We start from the raw sequence: 21,545 nt of genomic DNA, 5'->3' as shown, positions 1-21,545 counted from the left end.
CTATTCAATTAAGTATGTTACATTTTGAATTTATTAATATATGAAGTTATTTTTATTTTAATTAATTTTAATTCTCTATTTTATTTTAATTAATTATGTCTTCTCATATTTTTATGATTATTAATTTCATGTCAATGGAGTAGAATTTCTACTTGACATGGGGGTTGATTAAGAGGTGATACTTGAGTTGGAATGCTCAAGTGCTTGGTTAAACTGGACGTTGTTAGATAACTTCATACTTACTAACACTAGACCTTCCAAGGGAGAGGGCTAGGACCTGAGGGTAAGAGTTAGTTCAATCACCATATCTTTCCTTATTTTGTAAGGGAAAATCGAGTGAGAACAACAACCTTTTTACACCACACTTGAGAAGATCCCAACAAGGATAGAAGTTCCACTTAGTTATTCCCCCAGTCAAGGCCTTTTATTCAGATTATCAATAATTATTCTTAGTTTATTTTTATTGCCTTAATTCACAATTATTTTAATTGCTCATTATCAAACTCAACTTTCTGGGAATTTTTTGATTAATAAATTAGCACTCTTTCCTGCAACTCGTTGGGAGATGACCTAGGACTCATACTCCCAGTATTTTATTTCTAAAATTTGTGACAATCCTTTTTAAATTAGTGAGGCAAATCTTAGCTGGTTAAGAGCTATACGTGCAACGCTGTCTCTTAATTGAAATCTCTAAATTGGTTAACTTCTGCCACGCATCAAGGTCCTACAGAATCTCCACTACACCACCCTCTTCTACTCTATTCTTCTCCATTGTTCATATTTGCTCGAGGACGAGCAAAACTCTTAAGTTTAGTGTTGCAAAAGCTTTGCTTTTTGACTTCTACCACTCTTAAGTATGGCACCAAAGACTGGTGAAACCTCAAGGAAGAGGAAGGGAAAGGCACTTGCCTTCACTTCCCTTACCTCATTTGTCACCTATGCAATTCAGCTGCAATTGTCATAGAAGAGGACAAGTCCATCACTAAAAGAAGGATGGAGCATGTTAGAGAGCCGGCACATGGACCACAGCAAGAGCATGTGGAGCCACCACAATAGAAATCCCTGATATGCCTCAAGGGATGTATTTTCCTCCCCAAAATTTTTTGGGATCAACTGATTACCTCTCTGGGAGAGTGGAGCTTCAACATAGATCAATTGAGGAAAGAACAACAAAGGCAAAAGAGTGACATTGAAGAGATCAAGCACTATACATTGGATCCTCAAGGAGGAGCACTAACCGCCACCATTAAAGGTGGATTCGTTCTCTTAATCACCTCTCCTTATGTTATTTTTCTGTTTTCTATTATGTTTTATTGTCTGTTCTCTTGTTCTTATTGCATGATCATTTCCATTTATGTCTTAAAGTTGTAAAATGTTCCATATATCTCTAACCTTGCTTAAAAAAAATTTATTTAAAAAGAATTGAGAGATACATGAATTTCAAGTTTATCATAAGAATAGTTCAATTATTTTGATGTGGTGGTATTGCTTTTGTTTTCTGAATATATGAATGAACAGTGCATATTTGAAATTGAAATTAAGAATGTTGGCTCTTGAAAGAATGATGATAAAAGAAAAGTATTATTGGTAATCTGAAAAATCCAAAAATTGATTCTTGAAGCAAGAAAAAGCAAAAAAAGAAAAAGAAAAAGCATGTTGCAATAAAAGGGGAAAAAATAATATATGCATGCGAAAAAAAATTTGGCGAAAAAATAAATAAAAAAAAAAGCCAATAACCCTTTAAACCAAAAGGCAAGGGTAAAAGGATACAAGGTTTTTAGCATCAATGGTTAGGAGTGTAAGAACCGCAGCTAATCAACTGGTTAATTAAGTAATTAATATTGTCCAAATTAGAATCCGAAAAGTTAGAATGAGAATTTGAGGATTTAAATGTGATTTTTGGACTCAGTAGGTTTTTTTGAGTCAGAAAATATATTTTCTACGAAAACCGTGAAAAACTGTGAACCAACAGTTAAACCGGTTGAACCGGTTCAAGTCTGTCCGGTACTATGCGAGAAAAAAATAAAAACCGTCAAAAACCTTAGAAAAATATTAGAAGTCAAAAACCGGGTGTTGGTTTTAAAGGTTTGGCCCAAAGTTGGGCCAAACGGGCTAAAAATGCTAATGGGTTGGACCCAAGCCCAACATATATAAAGGTTCATTTAATGAACCCTTCACCTCATTAACACACACTTAGCAAAAAAGAAGAAGAGGGAAAGGAGAAGAGAGAAACACTATTTACTCTTCACTTCAATCCACGATATCTCGAGCTACAGTGCTCCGATTCGCGTGTCGTTAGTGGCTACGTGAAGTTCTCACCGAGCCCGTCACATCTATCTAAGCCTTGTGGTAAATTTTTCGAGTTTCCTTGCCCATTTTTCGTGTTCTTGAGAAATTCGAGTTTTAGGGTTTGGTTTTGAGTGAAATCTTGTGTTTTGGGTGTTTAGGTACACTCTAGCACTTGATTACTTGTGGTTTTGGCTTCCAAAACTGTTGGGTAAGGTGAGTTACTCTTGAATCCTTGTGAAATTTCAATTTTTATGAGCCCTAGGTTGATTTGTGATGGTTTATGCATATATAGCTTGATTGTTGTGAGTTTGGTGCTTGTTGGAGTTACATTGGAAGCTTGGATTGTGTTGGAAAGCTTGTTGGTGATTATTCTGGGCTCAATTTTAGATTAAAGACATATTGAAAATCGGCCAAGGTATGTGTTCCGTGGGTTACCTGAAACTGGAGGTCGATCTGGGATGAGATCCTTGGTACTGGTCAGAGATGACGTGTCTGGCTGGTTGGTGGCGGCCGGAGCTGTTGTGTCCGACTTGTTGGACTTGCTGCACTGCTGATCCTAGGCCACCGGAGGGTGGGGGGTACCTGCAAGAGACTCCGATGCTTAAGTTAGCATGGGTATTAAGCAGGTTTTATGTAGAATCAGAGTATTAGTTATACCTGGGTGCTCCAGTGTATTTATAGTAGTGTGGGCTGACCTTTCTGATAAGATAAGTTAGTTATCTTATCTTATCTTATCCTGTTTGGGATGAAGTCAGCTTATCTTCAAGGGAACCGCCTTTATCTCTATAGGCTGGGATTGCCTTTGGATTTGGGTCGTGTTCCTCTATTTGGGCCCTTTATTGGGCTTTCTTGTCGATATGGCCAAGTTCTTTGTAACAAAGTCGGTCCACTTGACTTTAACAGGTCGGTCATTGCATCGTTGATCATCCCAGGTCGGATAGCTCGACCCAGGGTATGAACAGTGCCCCTGCTTGAGCTCGGTCTTCTTTGTCGAGGTCGAGTCCTTGACTTCGGTCCTTCTCGTAGCGAAGCCGAACTCAAGCATTTTGTCGACTTCTTTTGTAGCAGCTTTTGAATGTAGAACGTTTTCCTCTACAAGCGCGCGCTTTTATATCGGTGCTTTGGGAACGTGCGAGGGTTTAATGCCTTTTAATTTTAGCATTAATTGCCCGTTTCCTTTTGGCTCTTTATTTTAATTTTGAAAACCCAGAAACGGTTTCTCTTCTTTCGCCCTTTTCGTAACTTCTTCACATTTTTTCCTTCATTCTCTCGCTTTCAACTTTTCTTTGTGTTGCGGCGTTTGTTTGATTTTTCTGAAGCCTCTGCCTGGAGTTCGTGGTTTCGCGTTTCTGCCCAGCGACGTTTTCTTTTGCCCGTGTCTTTTCTTTTACTTTGAGGTAGTGATTCCAGATTTCGCCGTCCCTCTTCACCTTCCCTGAAGTCTTGCTGCCTTTTCAGGTTGGAACTAACTTTCTTGCTTCTTTCACAGCTCCATCTTTAGTTTTTTGGTGAAGCTTTTGCTTTTGCATGTTTTGAAAGTTTGAACCTTTTTGTGATTTTGCATCTGTTTGTCGCTGTAAATGCGTTTTTCTTGGCTTTCTTTGTGTGTTCCTCTGGCATTTCCGTCGAGGCTTTATATGGTTTTTGTTTCTTGCTTCTGATTTTTTACTATCTGATAGAACTCTGCATCCGTTCCTTGCTTTGATTGATTGCTTTTTGTCTGATTTCTCAAAAGTTCGTACCTTTGATGATTTCCATTTGACGCGTTTTGATGTTTTGGGAATGCTTTTTTGCTTGGTTGACTGTGATGACTTATGCTTCTAGAAGTGCTTGCTTGTTTGAAGTCTTTTTCTTGTTTGTAAGATGCTGGGGTGAGAGCTGTAGATTTTCCTGGAAACCTTGCTTTGTTACTGCCTCCAAAGGATGCCCCAAGATTTTGGTTTGAGTCTTGGGGTTTTCCTTTTCTGTGTGATCACCTGCATCGTATTGAGTTATTTTCTCCCTTGTCCGGGATGTTTTTAGTAATCCCCTCTTCTTTTCTTACTTGTAGGATTAGTTGGCCTCATGTCTTCTCACAATAACATTGTATAGATGTCTTCCAGAGTTCTCGAGGGGATGTCCGATTGGCTGGACTCCCTTGTTTCGTTGTGTGTTTCTATTGTGGATGCTGAATTTTGCACAGAGCTGAGGAAGCGCCATAGGATTTATGCTAACAGTGCCTGCGAGGGTGATTATGAGCTTGTTGCTCCTGATTCCGATGAGAGAGTTTGTTTTCCGACTTCCGTCGAGGGGGAGCGTCCCTCTTTCTATGCTTATGAATACTTCTTCAGCCAATTGAACGTTACTTTCCCTTTTACTGCTTTTGAAACTGACTTGTTGTGGTCCTGCAATATTGCTCCGTCCCAGCTTCATCCAAACTCTTGGGGTTTTATCAAAATATTTCAACTTCTTTGTCAGGAGTTGGACATAACACCTTCTGAAACTCTTTTCCTTTATCTTTTTGTCTCGGCCAAACCTGGAGGTTCCTCCAAAAAGAAAGCTTCCTGGGTCTCTTTCAGGTCGGCCCAGGGGCATAAAGTTTTTGCCATGTATGATGAGTCGTTTAAAGATTTTAAGAACTATTTCTTCCGAGTCCGTGCCGTTGAGGGGGTTCGCCCGTTTTTTCTTGATGAAAATGATGAGCCTGCTTTTCCTCTGGAGTGGCAAAAGAATGTAAGAGTGCCACGTTACACATGGGAAATGCTTAGTGAGGTTGAGCGGGCCTTTGTAGTTGTTCTTGAAGATTTATGGGGGAAGCCACCCCACCTGGACACAAAGAGATTTTTGAGTGATCCATCTTTGGTTCGGGCTGCTTTGGGTACTGCCTGATTTGTTTTTATACTTGCTCCCGAGCTTTGTTTCTCCTGTGTTGTAACTTGTCTTTGTTTTTTGTGTTTTTTAGAGATGTCGAAGAATAATGACTCGCTGAAGGCCTTTAAGAAGGCGAAGAAGGCTACCACGGCTCAGAACGTCCCGGCCAAGGTGGTCGGAGAAGGGTCCTCCCAGGTTTTATGGGGGCGGCCCTATATCGAACTGCTCAAAGTCTTCTTCTCCATGCCACTAAAGCTTTTATGGAGGAGGCCAAACAGGAGTTTGATCGGATGAAGGATTTGAAGGGGGAGCTTGAAGTAAGGGTGGCCAGGTTGGAGAAAGACTTGGAAAATGAAAAGGCTATTTCTACTTCCCTGGCTGGTTCTCTGAAACTGGCCGAGGACACGGCTATGCAGCATAAGGATAGTTATTTGACGTCTTACCGGGAGGTGTTGCGTCTGAAAGAAGAGTTGGAGAATGCCCGGGAGAATTATTCCGAACTCCAAGGTCATCTTGTTGGCAGTGTAACTGCTGCCTATGAGAACCTGAAGGAACAAGTTCGGGTTATTGCTCCCGAGGCTGACCTGACCCTTTTTAGCTTGGAGAACGTTGTCAGGGATGGCAAGGTTGTCCCTGATGACGAGGATGAGGATGATGTCGATCTTTCCCCTGTAACCTCTACCAAGGTGTCGACTTCTGCTGCCCCTGCCGAGGTTGGTCCTCCCGCTTCTGATCCCGACTGCCAGATCTTGAACCGGGATGACGGTACTGTAGATGCCATTCCTCTCCAGACTCGGCCTCCGTCTCCTCGGCCTGATGCTGCTAAAAAATCTTCTGACCCTTAGCTTTATCTTTATTCTGGATATGTAGTTGGCCCGGCTTGTGGGCTTTTTTAAACTCTTTATGTTTTGTTAGTTTGCTGACACTTTCCCGTTGCTTGCCTAGAAACTTTTGTTTTTTATGAAAAACAAATGGTAGCATGCTTTAGCTTTTTTGAGATAGGTTTTGGTGGCCTCTGAGGCTGTTATAACCTTGTGGATGATATTGCGCTTTTTGTGCTTGACTTTGGTATCTCTTTTTCTGCGAATATTGGAACCTTGCGGATTAACCTTTTTTGGATTGCTTTGTACTTTGTATCTTGAATCCTTTGTGGTTGTGACTAGGTAGGTCTAACTTGCTTTTTGGTTTGTTCTCGCTCCGGCTTGCATTTCTGACGATTTGTAGCCAATTTCTTCAAGTTAGTCCTCCGAGTTGTTTTCGCAGTCCTTTTTTTTTAAGTTATTTTTGTAATCCTCTTTCTTGGATCTTTGTCTGATCTCTTTCAGGGATTACTTTTATAACTTTTTAGTTGTAGGAGTCCGACTTAGTTATATCGGTCTCCTTTAAGTTATTTGTAGTCCTCTTTCTTGGATCTTTGTCAGATCTCTTTCAGGGACTACTTTGATCACTTTTAAGTAGTAGGAGTCCGACTTGGTTATATCGGTCTCCTTTAAGTTATTTGTAGTCCCCTTTCTTGGATCTTTGTCAGGTCTCTTTCAGGGACTACTTTGATAATTTTTAAGTAGTAGGAGTCCGACTTGGTTATATCGGTCTCCTTTAAGTTATTTGTAGTCCCCTTTCTTGGATCTTTGTCAGATCTCTTTCAGGGACTACTTTGATAACTTTTAAGTAGTAGGAGTCCGACTTGGTTATATCAGTCTCCTTTAAGTTATTTGTAGTCCTCTTTCTTGGATCTTTGTCAGATCTCTTTCAGGGACTACTTTGATAACTTCTCATTTTGGGCCGACTTTGTCAGGTCGAGCCCTTCTAAGTTAAAGTAATCCTCTTTAATAGGGTTGGCCAGACCTCTTTCCAGGGTTTACTTATAACTTGGGTTGACTTGGTCCGACCTCTCAATGTCGGCCAGTCTTTAAGTTATTATTTTAGCAATCCGTAAGACCTCGTCAGGTTCTTTTTTTGGATCGCTTTCGATAACTTCTTACATTATTCTGTGTTCATCTTTGCCAATCTGTAGAAAGTGGTTGTCATTTCTAGATCGTCTTTTGGGTGAATCGCGTTTTCACCTTTATCGGACGTTTGTCTTTATCGTGATCGTGTAGTGAAATTATTTTTCACTTTCTGCCGATCTGTTGCTTTATAATCGGACGATGAATACTTCAGATTAATGCGTCTTGAAATCTTTGTAGAATATATTTTATTTAAAGGAAAAGTGCAAATATATACATATGGGATTGTCTGAGTCTCAACTTGGTGCCTCATTAAAAAACCTTTTCAGGAAAAAGAGTGCATCCTATGATGAGATCTTTTATCTTTTCTAACTGTAGTACCTTCTGAGGTTGCAGGCGTGCCATGACTTGGGAAGCTCTCGTCCGTCGAGTTCAGACAGTCTGTAGTAGCCCTTTCCCAGTACTTCTACAATTCGGTAGGGTCCTTTCCAGTTTGCTGCCAGCTTTCCCTCTCCTGGTCGAGTTGTTCCGATATCATTTCGGATTAGGATGAGATCATTTTCTGTGAAATTTCTCGGCACTACCTTTTGATTATATCTGGAAGCCATTCGGCGTTTTAGAGCTTCTTCCCTGATTCGAGCTCTTTCTTGGATTTTGGGTAACAAGTCGAGCTCTTCTCTCTGAAGTTGGAAGTTTGCGTCCTCATTGTAGTGAACTACTCTGGGCGACCTTTCCTCGATCTCTATTGGAATCATTGCCTCTGTTCCGTATGCTAATCGAAAGGGAGATTCCTTCGTGGTAGAATGTGGCGTTGTTCGATATGCCCACAGGACCTGTGGGAGCTCTTCTGCCCAGGCTCCCTTTGCGTCTTGTAATCTCCGTTTTAATCCAGCCAATATGACTTTGTTGGCAGCTTCGGCCTGCCCATTGGCTTGTGGATGTTCGACGGAGGTGTACTGGTGGTTTATATTCAAGTCGGCTACCAGTTTTTTGAAGCCTGCATCTGTGAATTGGGTGCCATTGTCTGTGGTTATTGAATATGGAACCCCGAACCTTGTGACAATGTTTCGATATAAGAACTTCCGGCTTCTTTGAGCGGTGGCATTGGCTAGGGGTTCTGCCTCGATCCACTTTGTAAAGTAATCTACTCCCACTATGAGAAATTTAACTTGTCCTGATCCCTGTGGGAAAGGGCCAAGAAGATCGAGTCCCCATTTTGCAAACGGCCAAGGCGAAGTCACGCTGATGAGCTCTTCTGGTGGGGCGATGTGAAAGTTGGCATGTTTTTGACATGGTGGACATGTCTTTACAAATTCTGTGGCTTCTTTCTGTAGAGTTGGCCAATAAAATCCCGCCCGAAGTACTTTTTTGGCGAGAGCTCGTGCTCCGAGATGATTGCCACAAATGCCGCCGTGTATTTCTTCTAGCACTTCCTTTGTGTTGGAGGTCAGCACTCATTTTAGTAAGGGTATTGAGATTCCTCTTTTGTACAGGATGTTGTTTATGATGGTGTAGTACTGTGCCTCCCTTTTTAACTTCTTTGCCTCCTTTTCTTCTGCAGGGAGTGTTCCTTCTTTGAGGTAGTTGATTATAGGGGTCATCCATCCTTGGTCCTGACTTGTTATGGCCAGGACTTTTTCCTCTTCCGAGATTGACAGGTTTTGTAACATTTCCTGGATGAGGCTTCTATTGTTGCCCCCTGGTTTGGTACTGGCTAGTTTTGAGAGTGCATCAGCTCGGGCAATTTGTTCGCGGGGTATGTGGCAGATCCTATATTCCCCGATTTGTCCAAGTAGTTCCTTGGTTTTATCCAAATATTTTTTCATGGTGGGGTCTTTGGCTTGATAGCTCCCTGTTATTTGTGATGTGACCACTTGTGAATCGCTGTAAATGTTGAGTTTTTTAGTTCCGACCTCTTTAGCCAGCTTCAAACCAGCTAATAATGCTTCATATTCCGCTTGGTTATTGGAGGCCGGGAACCCGAACTTGAGGGAGAGCTCAACTTGGGTTCCTTGGTTGCTTTCTATTATCACGCCTGCGCCGCTTCCAGTTTTATTTGAGGAACCGTCCACGTATAGATTCTATTCTGTAGGGGTTTCCAGGGTATCTGTGAATTCTGCGATGAAGTCGGCCAGATACTGTGATTTGATGGCCATCCGAGCTTCATATTGGAGGTCAAATTCTGACAACTCGACTGCCCATTGTAGAATTCTGCCTGCTAAATCTGTTTTCTGCAATATTCCTTTTATGGGCTGGTTAGTTCTAACCTTAATGGTGTGAGCCTGGAAGTACGGGCGGAGTCGTCGAGATGTTAGGATGAGAGTATAGGCAAATTTTTCTATTTTCTGGTAATTCAGCTCAGATCCCTGTAGTGCTTTGCTAATGAAGTAGACGGGTTGTTGCCCATTTTTGTCTTCTCTGACTAGTGCTAAAGCTATCGCCCGGCTCCCTACTGCGAGATATAATATGAGTGGTTCTCCTTCTCGTGGTCGAGATAGGATAGGTGGCCGTCCTAAGAATTCCTTGAAGTCTCGGAAAGCTTGCTCACATTTTGTCATCCATTCGAACTGTTTTTCCTTTCTTAACGTAGCATAGAAGGGGAGAGATCTTATCGCAGCTCCTACTAAGAATCGGGATAGGGCGGCCAATCTCCCGTTAAGTTGTTGTACTTTTTGACACAGGTTGGGCTCTTCATGTTGAGTATAGCTTGGCATTTGTCTGGATTTGCTTCAATTCCCCTTTGTGTGAGCATGAAACCCAAGAATTTTCCTGCTTCAACTGCGAAGGTGCATTTTGCGGGGTTGAGTCGTATGTTATGCTTCCTTATAGTGTCAAATACTTGAGCCAGGTCGGACAATAATGTATCTTCGCTTTGTGTTTTTATCAACTTGTCGTCCACATAGACTTCCATGATTTTTCCGATGTGATCCGAGAAGACTTTATTCATTAGCCTTTGATAGGTAGCTCCCGCGTTCTTGAGACCGAAAGGCATCACGATGTAGAAGTAGTTCGCCTTTGGTGTTAAGAACGAAGTCTTTTCTTGATCTGGTGGATACATGAAGATTTGGTTGTATCCCGAATAGGCATCCATAAACGAGAGGTATCTATATCCAGAGGAAGCATCTACCAGAGCGTCAATACTTGGGAGTGGGTATGGATCTTTTGGGCAGGCTTTGTTGAGATCGGTGTAATCGGTACACATGCGCCACTTCCCGTTTGATTTTTTCACCAAGACGACGTTGGCTAGCCATAGTGGGTACTTGACTTCTCTTATGAATCCTGCCTCCAGTAACGTTTGTACTTGTTCTTCCACAGCTTGGGATCGTTCTGGTCCGAGTTTTCTTCGCTTCTGCTGCACCGGCCGAGATCCTGGATAGACCGCCAACTTGTGGCATATTAGCTTAGGGTCTATGCCTGGCATGTCTGCGGCTTTCCATGCAAAGAGGTCGACATTATCTCGTAAGAATTATATCAGTAATTCTTTTGAATCTCCTCTTAAGACCGTGCCGATATTGGTCGTTTTGTCCGAGGTATCTCCAATCTGGACCTTCTCTACCTCGCCTTCTGGGTGCGGACGGAGTTCTTCTCGACGCTGAGCTCCACCACCAAGCTCAATTGTATGAAACTCTTCTCCTCTGCCTTTGAGGTTTAAGCTCTCGTTATAATAGCGACGTGCCATCTTTTGATCTGCTTTTATCGTGGCTATCCCCTCTGTAGTTGGGAATTTCATACATAGGTGCGGAGTTGAGACTATTGCGCCGAGTTGATTGAGTGTTGTCCGACCTATGAGAGCATTGTAGGCTGAACTTACGTCGACCACAATGTAGTCTATTCTGAGGGTCCTAGATTGGTTCCCTTTTCAAAAAGTAGTGTGTAGCGATACGTATCCCAATGGTTGTATCGGAGTGTCTCCTAGTCCAAACAGATTTTTCGGGTATGCTCTAAGTTCCTTTTCGTCTAAGCCGAGCTTGTCGAAGGCTATTTTGAATAAGATGTCGGCAGAACTCCCTTGGTCTACTAGTGTGCGATGTAGATTGGCGTTTGCCAGTATAATAGTGATGACCATGGGATCGTCGTGTCCCGAGATGATGCCGGATGCGTCCTCTTTAGTAAATGTTATCGCCGGGATGTCGGGTGCTTCCTCCTTTCCCTCAACATGATATACTTCTTTGAGATGTCTCTTTCGGGACGATTTGGAGATCCCACCTCCTGCGAATCCGCCGTGTATCATGTGGACGTGTCTTTCTGGTGTCCGAGGTGACTATTCAGCTCGTCCATCATCTTCGTCTCTTGGTCTTTTTCTTTGGTCATCATCCCGGGTGGCCAGAAATCGATCTAATTTTCCTTCTCTTACCAATTTTTCTATGATATTTTTCAAGTTGAAGCATTCGTTGGTAGAGTGCCCTCGAACTCGATGGTATTCACAATATTCCTTCCGATTTCCTCCTCCCCTTTTGCCTTTGAGTGGCCACGCTGGGGGGATTTTTTCTGTATGGCAGACTTCTTTGTACACCTCGACCAGGGATGCTCTGAGAGGAGTGTAGTTGTGGTATTTTTTGATTTTCTCACCCTGTCGATCTTCTTTCCTTTTGGATTCCTTGTCTTTGTCTCGGTAGGAGGCCCCAGATTTTGAGGTTTCTCCCAGCCGAGCGTTCTCTTCCATGTTGATGTATTTTTCTGCTCGCTCCTGTACTTCGTCTAAGGAGGTAGGATACTTTTTTGATCTAGATTGGCTGAAAGATCCCTCTCGTAAGCCATTAATAAGCCCCATGATGGCGGCTTCTGTTGGTAAATTTTGTATGTCCATGCATGTTTTGTTGAATCTTTCCATGTAGTTGCGGAGGCTCTCCCGATCTCCTTGCTTGATTCCTAGTAAGCTGTGTGCGTGCTTGGCCTTATCTTTCTGGATGGAGAATCTGGCAAGGAATTTTTTGGCCAGGTCGTCGAAGTTTGAGATGGATTTCGGCGGTAAGTTGTCGAACCATCTGATCGCTGTTTTCGTGACAGTTGTTGGGAAAGCTTTGCAGCGAACGGCATCTGAGGCATCGGTGAGGTACATTCTGCTTCTAAAATTGCTGAGATGATGGTTGGGATCTGTAGTGCCATCATACAAAACCATATCCGGGAGCTTGAAATCCTTTGGGATTTTGGTCTTCCTGATTTCCCTGGTGAATGGATCCTGTTCTTTGCGCGAATTTTCCTCAGGAGTGGTCCGAGGAGCTTTTGATTTGAGGTCGGCCTCTAATTGATGTAGTTTTTCTTCCAGTTCTCGGCGTCGCTGTACCTCTCTTTGTAGATCCTTTCCGATCTCCCATTGTTGCTGGGTTTCTTTCTCAAGTTGCTTTAAGCAATTTTGAAGTGCTTCCATGGCTCCCGGATTTGGTGAGTTTTTGTCCCCGTTGGATTCCGGAGTATCTTTTAGCGTAGTGTCCGCGTTCTTGTGCGGTGTTCTGTTCTCCAGATCCGAGTCGTGGTCGTTGTCATGGCCGTCCGCCATGGTTTTGGGATGACTCTCAGGTTCCCCGGCAACGGCGCCAATGTTCCGTGGGTTACCTGAAACTGGAGGTCGATCTCGGATGAGATCCTTGATACTGGCCGGAGATGACGTGTCCGGCTGGTTGGTGGCGGTCGGAGCTGTTGTGTCCGACTTGTTGGACTTGCTGCACTGCTGATCCTAGGCCACCGGAGGGTGGGGGGTACCTGCAAAAGACTCCGATGCTTAAGTTAGCATGGGTATTAAGCAGGTTTTATGTAGAATCAGAGTATGAGTTATACCTGGGTGCTCCAGTGTATTTATAGTAGTTTGGGCTGACCTTTCTGATAAGATAAGTTAGTTATCTTATCTTATCTTATCCTGTTTGGGATGAAGTCATCTTATCTTCAAGGGAACCGCTTTTATCTCTATAGGCTGGGATTGCCTTTGGATTTGGGTCGTGTTCCTCTATTTGGGCCCTTTATTGGGCTTTCTTGTCGATATGGCCGAGTTCTTTGTAACGAAGTCGGTCCGCTTGACCTTAACAGGTCGGTCGCTGCATCGTTGATCATCCCAGGTCGGATAGCTCGACCCAGGGTATGAACAGTATGGTTTCAGTTTTCTCTATGTAGTATATAATATTCATGGACACTTAGGCTAGTGACCCATAGGATAGGTTTGGAAATTATATGTTGTTGATGATTATTTGTGTTGATGATGTATAATGAATTGATGTTGTTGTTGTGGTTAAATGATCAAGTTGAGATATGATGGATTTGGATGAATGAGTATTGTTGATTATGAATTATGAATCATGGTTGACTTGATGATGAGAATTGATAGTGAGATAATGATGATTGGTGGATATGTTGTATATGAGATAATTTAGCTTGAGAATAATGAAATATGAAGGAAAATATGGTATGATTGGTGTAATATGATACAAAAGGTAGATTTTGATGAAAAATGGAGTTTGGAATGGTTTGGTATGGTTTTGGTTGTGTTTTATAAGCAATTGTGGAAATTGGGAAATTTGGTAAAAGTAGGTTTTTGGTGAACTTTGTCTGGTCATAACTTTTGCCTCAGTTTTCAAATTTGGTTGAAATTTATTGGAGATTAAAGCTTATTGAAAACCCTTAAAATCGATATAAAGTTTGTAAAATTTGGGTTTTTGTAAAGGGAATTATGATCATTCAAAGATTGGTGTAAAAATCTGAAATTCTGCTAAGTTACAGAATTTTATGATTTCTGGTATGTGCGCACGCACAACCCTGCAAAAATTTCAACCTATGTGCACGCACAGACCTGTGCATCCGCACACGCAGGGGAAGGCTCCTTGGTTGCAGCGCTAGTACAGCTCGTGCGCGCACACACCAATAAGAAATTTCAACCTGTGCGTACGCATAGCACTGTGCGCACACACACGTTGGGAAGGCCAGTCTGTTGAGGGCGCTAGCACAGGTTGTGCGAGCAAACAGGCATTATGAATTTTGGTACCTGTGCATACACAACCTCTATGCGTACGCACACTTTTAAAAATCTTCCTGGGCATGCGCACGCACACCCCTGTGCGGACGCACATGCCCTGTTTCTCAAATTTAACTTTCTTTTCAACTATTTCACCTTCCCAACAAAATTGTAAGCTTCTATGATACCATTTTGAGACTTTTGGGCTTAATATTGGGTATGAAAACATGGGAAATAATCTAAGGGTTTTAGTTGATGATTTTTATGAAAATTAGAAAATGGAGGATTAGGTCTCGGGTGTACTGAGGATGGTTTGATGGTATGTGAAGGATGATTGATATATGAGATGAGAAATGATGAACTCTTGAGTTCAGAACTGAAATGTGAATTTACGGTGGTTGAGATGAGTCGAGGACTCTGAATGAGATGATGGATCCATGTATTCTGAAAATGTTTTCTGAAAAACCACTGAAGTACTGATTCGTACTGGGATTATGAGACGCTATGCACCCGGCAGGGACGGTGATTAATCCCGCCTGTCGAGGTAGCGGCGGCGGTGTAAGGACGGTGGTTAATCCCACATACGTTGAGATGTGAGATCTGAGGTAAGAGTATCCCGCTCGCATCCCTTCATATCTATAGAGCGTGCAGGCGCAAAACCCTGGATAGTGATCCGAGCACTATATCTCCATGGAGATGTGTCGGGTTGGCAGTTGAACCGACAATATGATATCACAGCCAATAGGGCAGGCATTCATCATGTGCATTTTCTATCTGTTTGTTTGCTTTGCCAACTTGCAATTGTATACCTAATTGAATAACATGCCTATTTGCTTACTTGAATTACTTGCCTTATATGGTTTTACTTGTGCTTTACTTGCATTGTAATTAATTGTGTATTATACTGGGATTGAGGAGGTTCGGAAGGCGATAGTGATGGGATCGCATGGAGGATAGGTTGGTGAAGGCTGTTGGACAGCGGTGTTTGATTAGAATAGAAATCCTCTAAGATAGATTACCCGGTTTATTTTTGTTAATATTTATATTATTATACTTTATTGTTTTAGTATGCTTAAGTTAAATCTTGTGATGGATATGAAGTCTAGGATTGCCTTTGGCGTCCCGGGGTCTTATATCCTACATCACTGGGCACTGTTACCATACTGAGAACCTCCGGTTCTCATACCATATTTCTGTTGTATTTTTCAGATGCAGGTCGCAACCCACCTCGGTGAGTTGCTTTGGATGGTGACAGAAGCGGAGGATCCTTATCTATTTTGGATGTCTTTTGGTTATTTTGTTATATATCTCTCACTTTTGTATTTTGTTTTAGCCTAGGGGCATGTATTGAGAGAACAAAACTTGTATAAGCTGTTTTTACTGTATATTTTCTGTATAGTCTGTATATATGGCTAGCCGGCTTAAACTCTGCGAGCCATGGCTAGATCCTTATGATATTATACTATGATATTTTGGTATACTATATCTATATCCTGTGCCTTAAGTTAGTACATTTTGCGCTTTATAAATTCTGTTTTTGAGCTATATCCTTCATCGGGCTTCTAGATTATAATAACTCTTTCTATATATTATACGTACGAGCTTAGAACTGTCGTAATCTCTTATTAACCTTTGCTTTACGATGCGAGGTAAAGCTTAGGCTAATTAGGGTGTTATAAGGAGGGCCTATAAGGAATAAAATCCTGGCCTAAGCGGCTCAACCAAGATGTCCCTAACCATATGCTTGGGGTGTGAATGTGTTAAGTGAAAAGCTTGAGACTAAGCAGTTAAAGTCATGATCCAAAGAAAAAAGAGTGTGCTTAAGAACTCTGGACACCTCTATCTAGGGATTCTAGCAAAGCTGAATCACAATCCGAAAGGGTTCACCCAGTTAAAGTGTTTGTGGCATCTATGTATCAGGTGGTAATACTGGAAAACAAAGTGCTTAGGGTCACGGCCAAGACTCTAAAAGCTGTGTTCAAGAATAAAAAAGAACTGAATTAGGAGAATCAATAATATCATCTGGATTCCAAGTTCCTAAAGAGACCAACCATTCTGAGTTTCAATAGATAGTGAGATGCCAAAACTATTCAGAAGCAAAAAGCTATTAAGTCCCACTCATCTAATTGAAACTAAGCTTCATTGGAAACTCTGAGATTTATTGTGTCTCACTCTTTTTTTATTCTACTGTGTTTTTAGTTGCTTGGGGACAAGCAATAGTTTAAGTTTGGTGTTGCGATGAGCGGATATTTGATACGCTTTTTGGCATTGTTTTCATATAGTTTTTAGTAAGTTTTATTTAATTTTTATTAAGTTTTCATAGGTTTTAGTGCGAAAATCATATTTTTGGATTCTACTTTGAGTTTATGTATTTTTATGCAATTTCAGTTATTTTCTGGCTGAAATTAAGAAGCTGGAGCAAAAATTAGCAAAAGTCTGATTCAGAGATAGAGAAAGCACTGCAGATGCTGTCTGGATCCGACCTCCTGGCACTCGAAAGAGCTTTTCTGGAGCTACAAAACTCTAAATGGAGAGTTCTTAACGGCTATGGAAAGCTGACTTCTAGATCTTTCCAGAAATACATAATAGTCTATACTTTTCTTCAGAATAGAAGGCCCAAAATTGGCGTCCAACGCCAGCCTCCTGCCCTCTTCCAGGCGTCCAACGCCCAAGGAGAAGAGACCAGCGTCCAAATGCCCAAAGAGGACCCCCTAGCCAGCGTTCAATGCCCTAGAAGCCCCCTAGGACATGGATCTCATCAAAACTCAGCCCAAACACTCACCAAGTGGGCCCCGGAAGTGGATTTTAGCTCTAAAAGACTGTTTTACCCTTTCTTATGTAATCTTTAGTTATTAGTTTAGTATTTAAAGAACTTTTACACCTCTCATTAGGGGGGAAGCAAATGACTACACCATATTTTTCATTTATGCTTGTATTTCCTATCAATATGAATTTTTAAACCTCCTAGGTTGAGGGGAGGAGCCCTACTGAGTTCTATGAATTAATAAAAGTATTACTGTTTCTCTTCAATCTGTGTTTGATTTAATTCTAAGATGTATATTCGTTCTTCAATGTGATGAATGAGATGACCCGTGACAATCATCTTCGTTCTTCATACTAAGACTGCATGCCTGACAACCACCAATGTTCTTCTTATGTTCGTGTGAATACTTCAGTGGAAAGCATTGAACCACCAGCTTAATTATACATCTCATAGACGGCTAATCCATGACTTCGTTGGAGACTTCTCGAGACACTAGTTCAACGAAGGTGTGGGGAGATTAGAGTCTCTGTGGTAGAGGTTAGAACCTAAAGGCGCACCATTCTCTGATCCAGAAGATTCGACCTTGTCTGTGGCATTTTGAGTAGGATCATTAAGGGGAATGAACTGCAGGAACTTCACCCTCAATCAGAATAGATCCACACTAACCCTGGAGTTCATATCTGGAAGAGTATTGGTGGCTGCTCAAACCAGCGTCAATCACATACAGCCTGCCAGAGAAGAAATCATTCACAATTAGAGAAGATAGTAATACCAGAGTTAATTCAGAAGGACAAAGTAACTCCAAGCCATAACCACCTTCTTATCCCTGATTATAATTCAATTCACAAAGTATTTTACACACGTTTCTTTATTCCTTTTATGCAATCAACCAATCAAACAAATTCTTCTATCCGCCTGACTAAGATCTGCAAGATAACCATAGTTTGCTTCAAGCCATCTCGCTCAGGTATTACTTGGACTACCCAATACACTTGCTGGTTCAGCTGTATGAAGCGTTGGAAATTGTGCACCACCTTTGCATAACGATTAATAGCTTTTGCATGCTTTCAGTAAGGTCCTCATAATTCATATTAGTTGTTACAAGAGTCTTCAAGTACATAGCAATACTTAATACTATGTGAACCATTACACTCCCAAGTGATTTTTACTAATGTTTTATTTAATTTGTTGATGAACAGATTGGAATAAGGCTTATGGTATGCCAGTAATTTGGTGGAATCAATGAAATTTGTTTCTATCTCAGCAGTATTTTTGAGCTAGCAGGTAGTTTCACTCTGAGTCTCTAATACCTTAATATTACTTTGCATAATTGAAAGCATGATTGGAATGTTGAATAAGCTTCTTGAAGTTAAAAAGCACTAAGACTTTTTTTTGTTTGAATAATGTCTGAATTTCATTATGTCATGGGATTTTTTGCGTTTGTTGGAACAGTAATATATGCTTGCCTTCAGGTTCCTACTTTTAACATATTCACAATTCTTAGAAAATAATTTTTTTCTCTCAATAAATTAACTCATCAATTGATTTTGTTTTTTACAGATTGTGATCACTGGCCTTGATGTAGCTCTGATAGATAAAGCTGGCAGGAAACCCCTATTACTGGTTAATTCAAAGCAGAGAACAACTCTCCTTCAAATTTTGTTGGTTTCCTTATCAAAATTCTTTCCTTGTTTAACATTCTAGTCTCTTATTTTCTGCTAGATCTTTGGAATCGGATTAGTATCATTAGTGAGACTATATGTAGAATGACTTGTTTTCTTTTAGATCTACGCACTTCTACACCCATACACATAACTAATGATAAGTTCCCTTTTTCACTTTTTTTTATGCTATTATTTTTTGTTACTATTTGATATGGGGTAGGTTGGTTGTAAGAGGATGGTTTTTATTAAATGGCTTGTGTTTTTCTTCATGATAAATGTTGATATGTGATGATTAGACTTTTGACGGTTTAGAATTCACAAATAAAAGCTCGTTGCAAGATAGTTTCTAAACCAACAAATAATCCTTTCATACAAAAGATTGTTTGTCACAAGTACAAACCCCTAAATTTATAAACCGAAGTATTGAACCTCGGGTCATTCTCCCTAGGAATTGCAATAAAGTGTCTTGTTATTGGTTATGGAGCATATTTTGGGGTTTTTTATAAGAGACATGAAATGTAAATGGCAAAAGAAATAAACTAACAACTAAGAAAGCTCTTGGCAAGATATGAGAACTAGAAGTCCTATCCTAGTCATCCTCCTCAATTGTGACCACAATTGTCCATTGCTACCACTTAGTTAACCTCTAATCATGGAAGAAAGTCAAGTGAATGAATCAACTTGATTCCACAAGTCCTAGCCAACTCCCAAGGGAAAGACTAGCTTTAGTGGTATCCAAATCAATTAGCAACTTCTAATTATCAATCTACAAAGGAATTAGATAACTCAAGCGTCACTAATTACTCTACCAAAGCCAAGAGGAACAAAATCTACACCAAAATCCAACCAAGCATTTCATCAAACTTTTGGAAGGCATAAAAGGAAAGCATAGTAAAAAGTGCAAGGAAAGTAAATCTACACTACTCAATTGTAAGAAATCAAACAACAACAAATCAAATGAACAATAAAGGAACATGAAAAATAAATTGCATTGAAATGAAAATAGAAGAAACAAAAGTGCATGAACATAAAAGTAAAGGATTATAAGAATTAAATGTAAAACTAGAGAGAGGAGAAGTAGAAGAAGAAGAATTGCAAAGAGAAAAGTAAATCAAAGCATGAAATTAAACTAGATCTAAGAATTCCTAATCTATATCTAACATACTCCTAATCCTAGAGAGAAGTGAGAGCTTCTCTCTCTAAAACTACTCTAAACTAATCCTAATGAGTGTAAATGATGCTAAGTGTTGATTCCCTTCAATCCTTGGTCCTTTAAATGCATTTTGGCGCCAAAGTTGGTTGTAAATTGGGCCCTACAGCTCCTCAAAATCGCTGGGCACGTTTTCTATTAAAATATCATGTGCGGCCATCGACGCGTACGCGTGCGCGTGCAGTGCGCGTGCGCGTGCAGTGCGCGTGCGCGTGGATGATGTTTCTCAAATCTTTGGCTTTTCCATGATTTCTCCACTTTGCATGCTTTCCTCTCCATTCCTTTGATCCATTCCTAGCCTTTTCAACCTGAAATCACTTAACAAACAAATCAAGGCATCTAGTGGAATCAAGGGTGAATTGAATTTAGCTAATTAATGATCTAGAAAGCATGTTTTCACACTTAAGCACAATTAAAGGAGAAGTTATAAAACCATGCTATTTCATTGGGTAAATGTGGGTAAAAGGTTATAAAATCCTCTAAATTCAACACAAGATAAACTCTAAATATGGGTTTATCAATATGATATTAATGCTAAGATTTGGTTGGCATCTTTCTAGAGCATGTGTAGAAATAAAGCCTGAAAAAAGTCTAGGGGGCTAGCAACTTTTTCAAATGCTGGCCAGCATGTAACCAGCAAAGAAAAGTGAGCTATTGGATGAAATCTCACACTAATCTCATAAAACCTGTTCTTTATGTTGACGATGGCACGGAGATAGCTTGTGGACAAAGTCATGACCGATAATGGAAAAACCTACATGCTATACATTAGTTAAGATCTTTTTTTAGTTAGATGAATTTCAATTTTCAACTATAGTTGCTTTGTTTTGTGACACAGCTTGTGCATTTTCTTTTTTTGTGCATTTTTCCATTAAAATATGGCCAGAGATACACACCTTCACGCTGGATCCAAGCGCTCTATCTTTCATAGTGACATAAAACCTAGTAACATTCTTTTGGATAGCAATATGGTGCCTAAGCCCTCAGACTTTGGGCTTTCATTGCAGGGACCACTATCTACTTCCAAGCTAAAACCAATTGAAGTAGACTATGTTGCAGGTAATTGATTTATTTATTCAATTTTATAAGTTTACTTCAAAGAATGTAATTAAATAATTCAAATAATAGTCTCACTTGTAGGTACATTTAGATACGTAGCCCCTGAGTGTCAGCTATTACAAGGAGGTTATTAGAGCGTCAAGTAGTTTCACTGCTATTCCACTACTATCGCCATTGTTGTCACCTTCAATTTCTTTATATGAGGACTATGATGATGATGGGGATGAAGATGACACTGAGGATTATAGCTGATAAATTTAGTATGGTTGAACAATACACTGATTTTATATTTTGAATTATAGTTGATGTATTAGTACACTTTGTTGATGTATGGTTGTTACTTATTATTGTTGATGTATCAATATATTTTATTTATGTTTTGAATTATATTGACTTGCTTATTTATAGTACTTTTCTTTTAGTTTGATAGTATGATGAACTTATTTAAATTTATATTTATTTTGTATGAAATCAAGTTTATCTCGCAATGAAAAAATCTAAAAAAAAATCTCTTTTACTTTATTGATGGATTTACAGACGGATTTTTTGTCCGTATTCAGAGTTGGAAATGCTTTCTCAGTTCCAATTATCGACGAAAAATCTGTCAGTAATGAAAAAAATTTGTCGGTAAATTACCGATAAAAAATCTGTTGAAAAATTTTACGGTTTTTAGGTGAAAGGGGGACCATTATCGAGGAAAATTCTGTCGGTAATGAAAAAATCTATCGGTAAATTACAGACAAAAAAATCCGCCGGTAAATAATTTTTTACGAGACTTTTACCGAAGAACAAAATCCATCGGTAATTTCGTCAATAAAAAAAA

At 40.3% G+C, this 21,545-nt stretch overlaps 1 protein-coding gene across 5 annotated transcripts in view; it reads left to right on the top strand.

The window, feature by feature from the left end:
- LOC107628375 (CBL-interacting protein kinase 24-like) overlaps positions 1 to 21,049 on the top strand; it is a 29,807-nt gene extending 8,758 nt beyond the window's left edge. Inside the window, exons 2-6 of one of the 5 annotated variants that reach the window (XR_002357572.1) lie at positions 17,989 to 18,073; positions 18,242 to 18,261; positions 18,350 to 18,450; positions 20,550 to 20,722; positions 20,804 to 21,049. Coding sequence is in view for 2 of the 5 variants with exons in the window: in XM_021115909.1 (XP_020971568.1) it covers positions 18,193 to 18,261; positions 18,350 to 18,450; positions 20,550 to 20,722; positions 20,792 to 20,856 (408 nt within the window). In the remaining 3 variants the exon portion in view is untranslated. Of the gene's footprint in view, positions 1 to 17,988; positions 18,451 to 20,549; positions 20,723 to 20,791 lie in introns of all 5 variants that reach the window. The other 4 variants (XR_002357570.1, XR_002357571.1, XM_021115910.1 and 1 more) reach the window with 4 other exon arrangements.

Source organism: Arachis ipaensis, chromosome B02 (genome assembly GCF_000816755.2).
Source record: "Arachis ipaensis cultivar K30076 chromosome B02, Araip1.1, whole genome shotgun sequence".
NCBI classification, from domain to species: Eukaryota; Viridiplantae; Streptophyta; class Magnoliopsida; order Fabales; family Fabaceae; genus Arachis; species Arachis ipaensis.
This window is presented reverse-complemented; position numbering and strand designations above follow the sequence as displayed.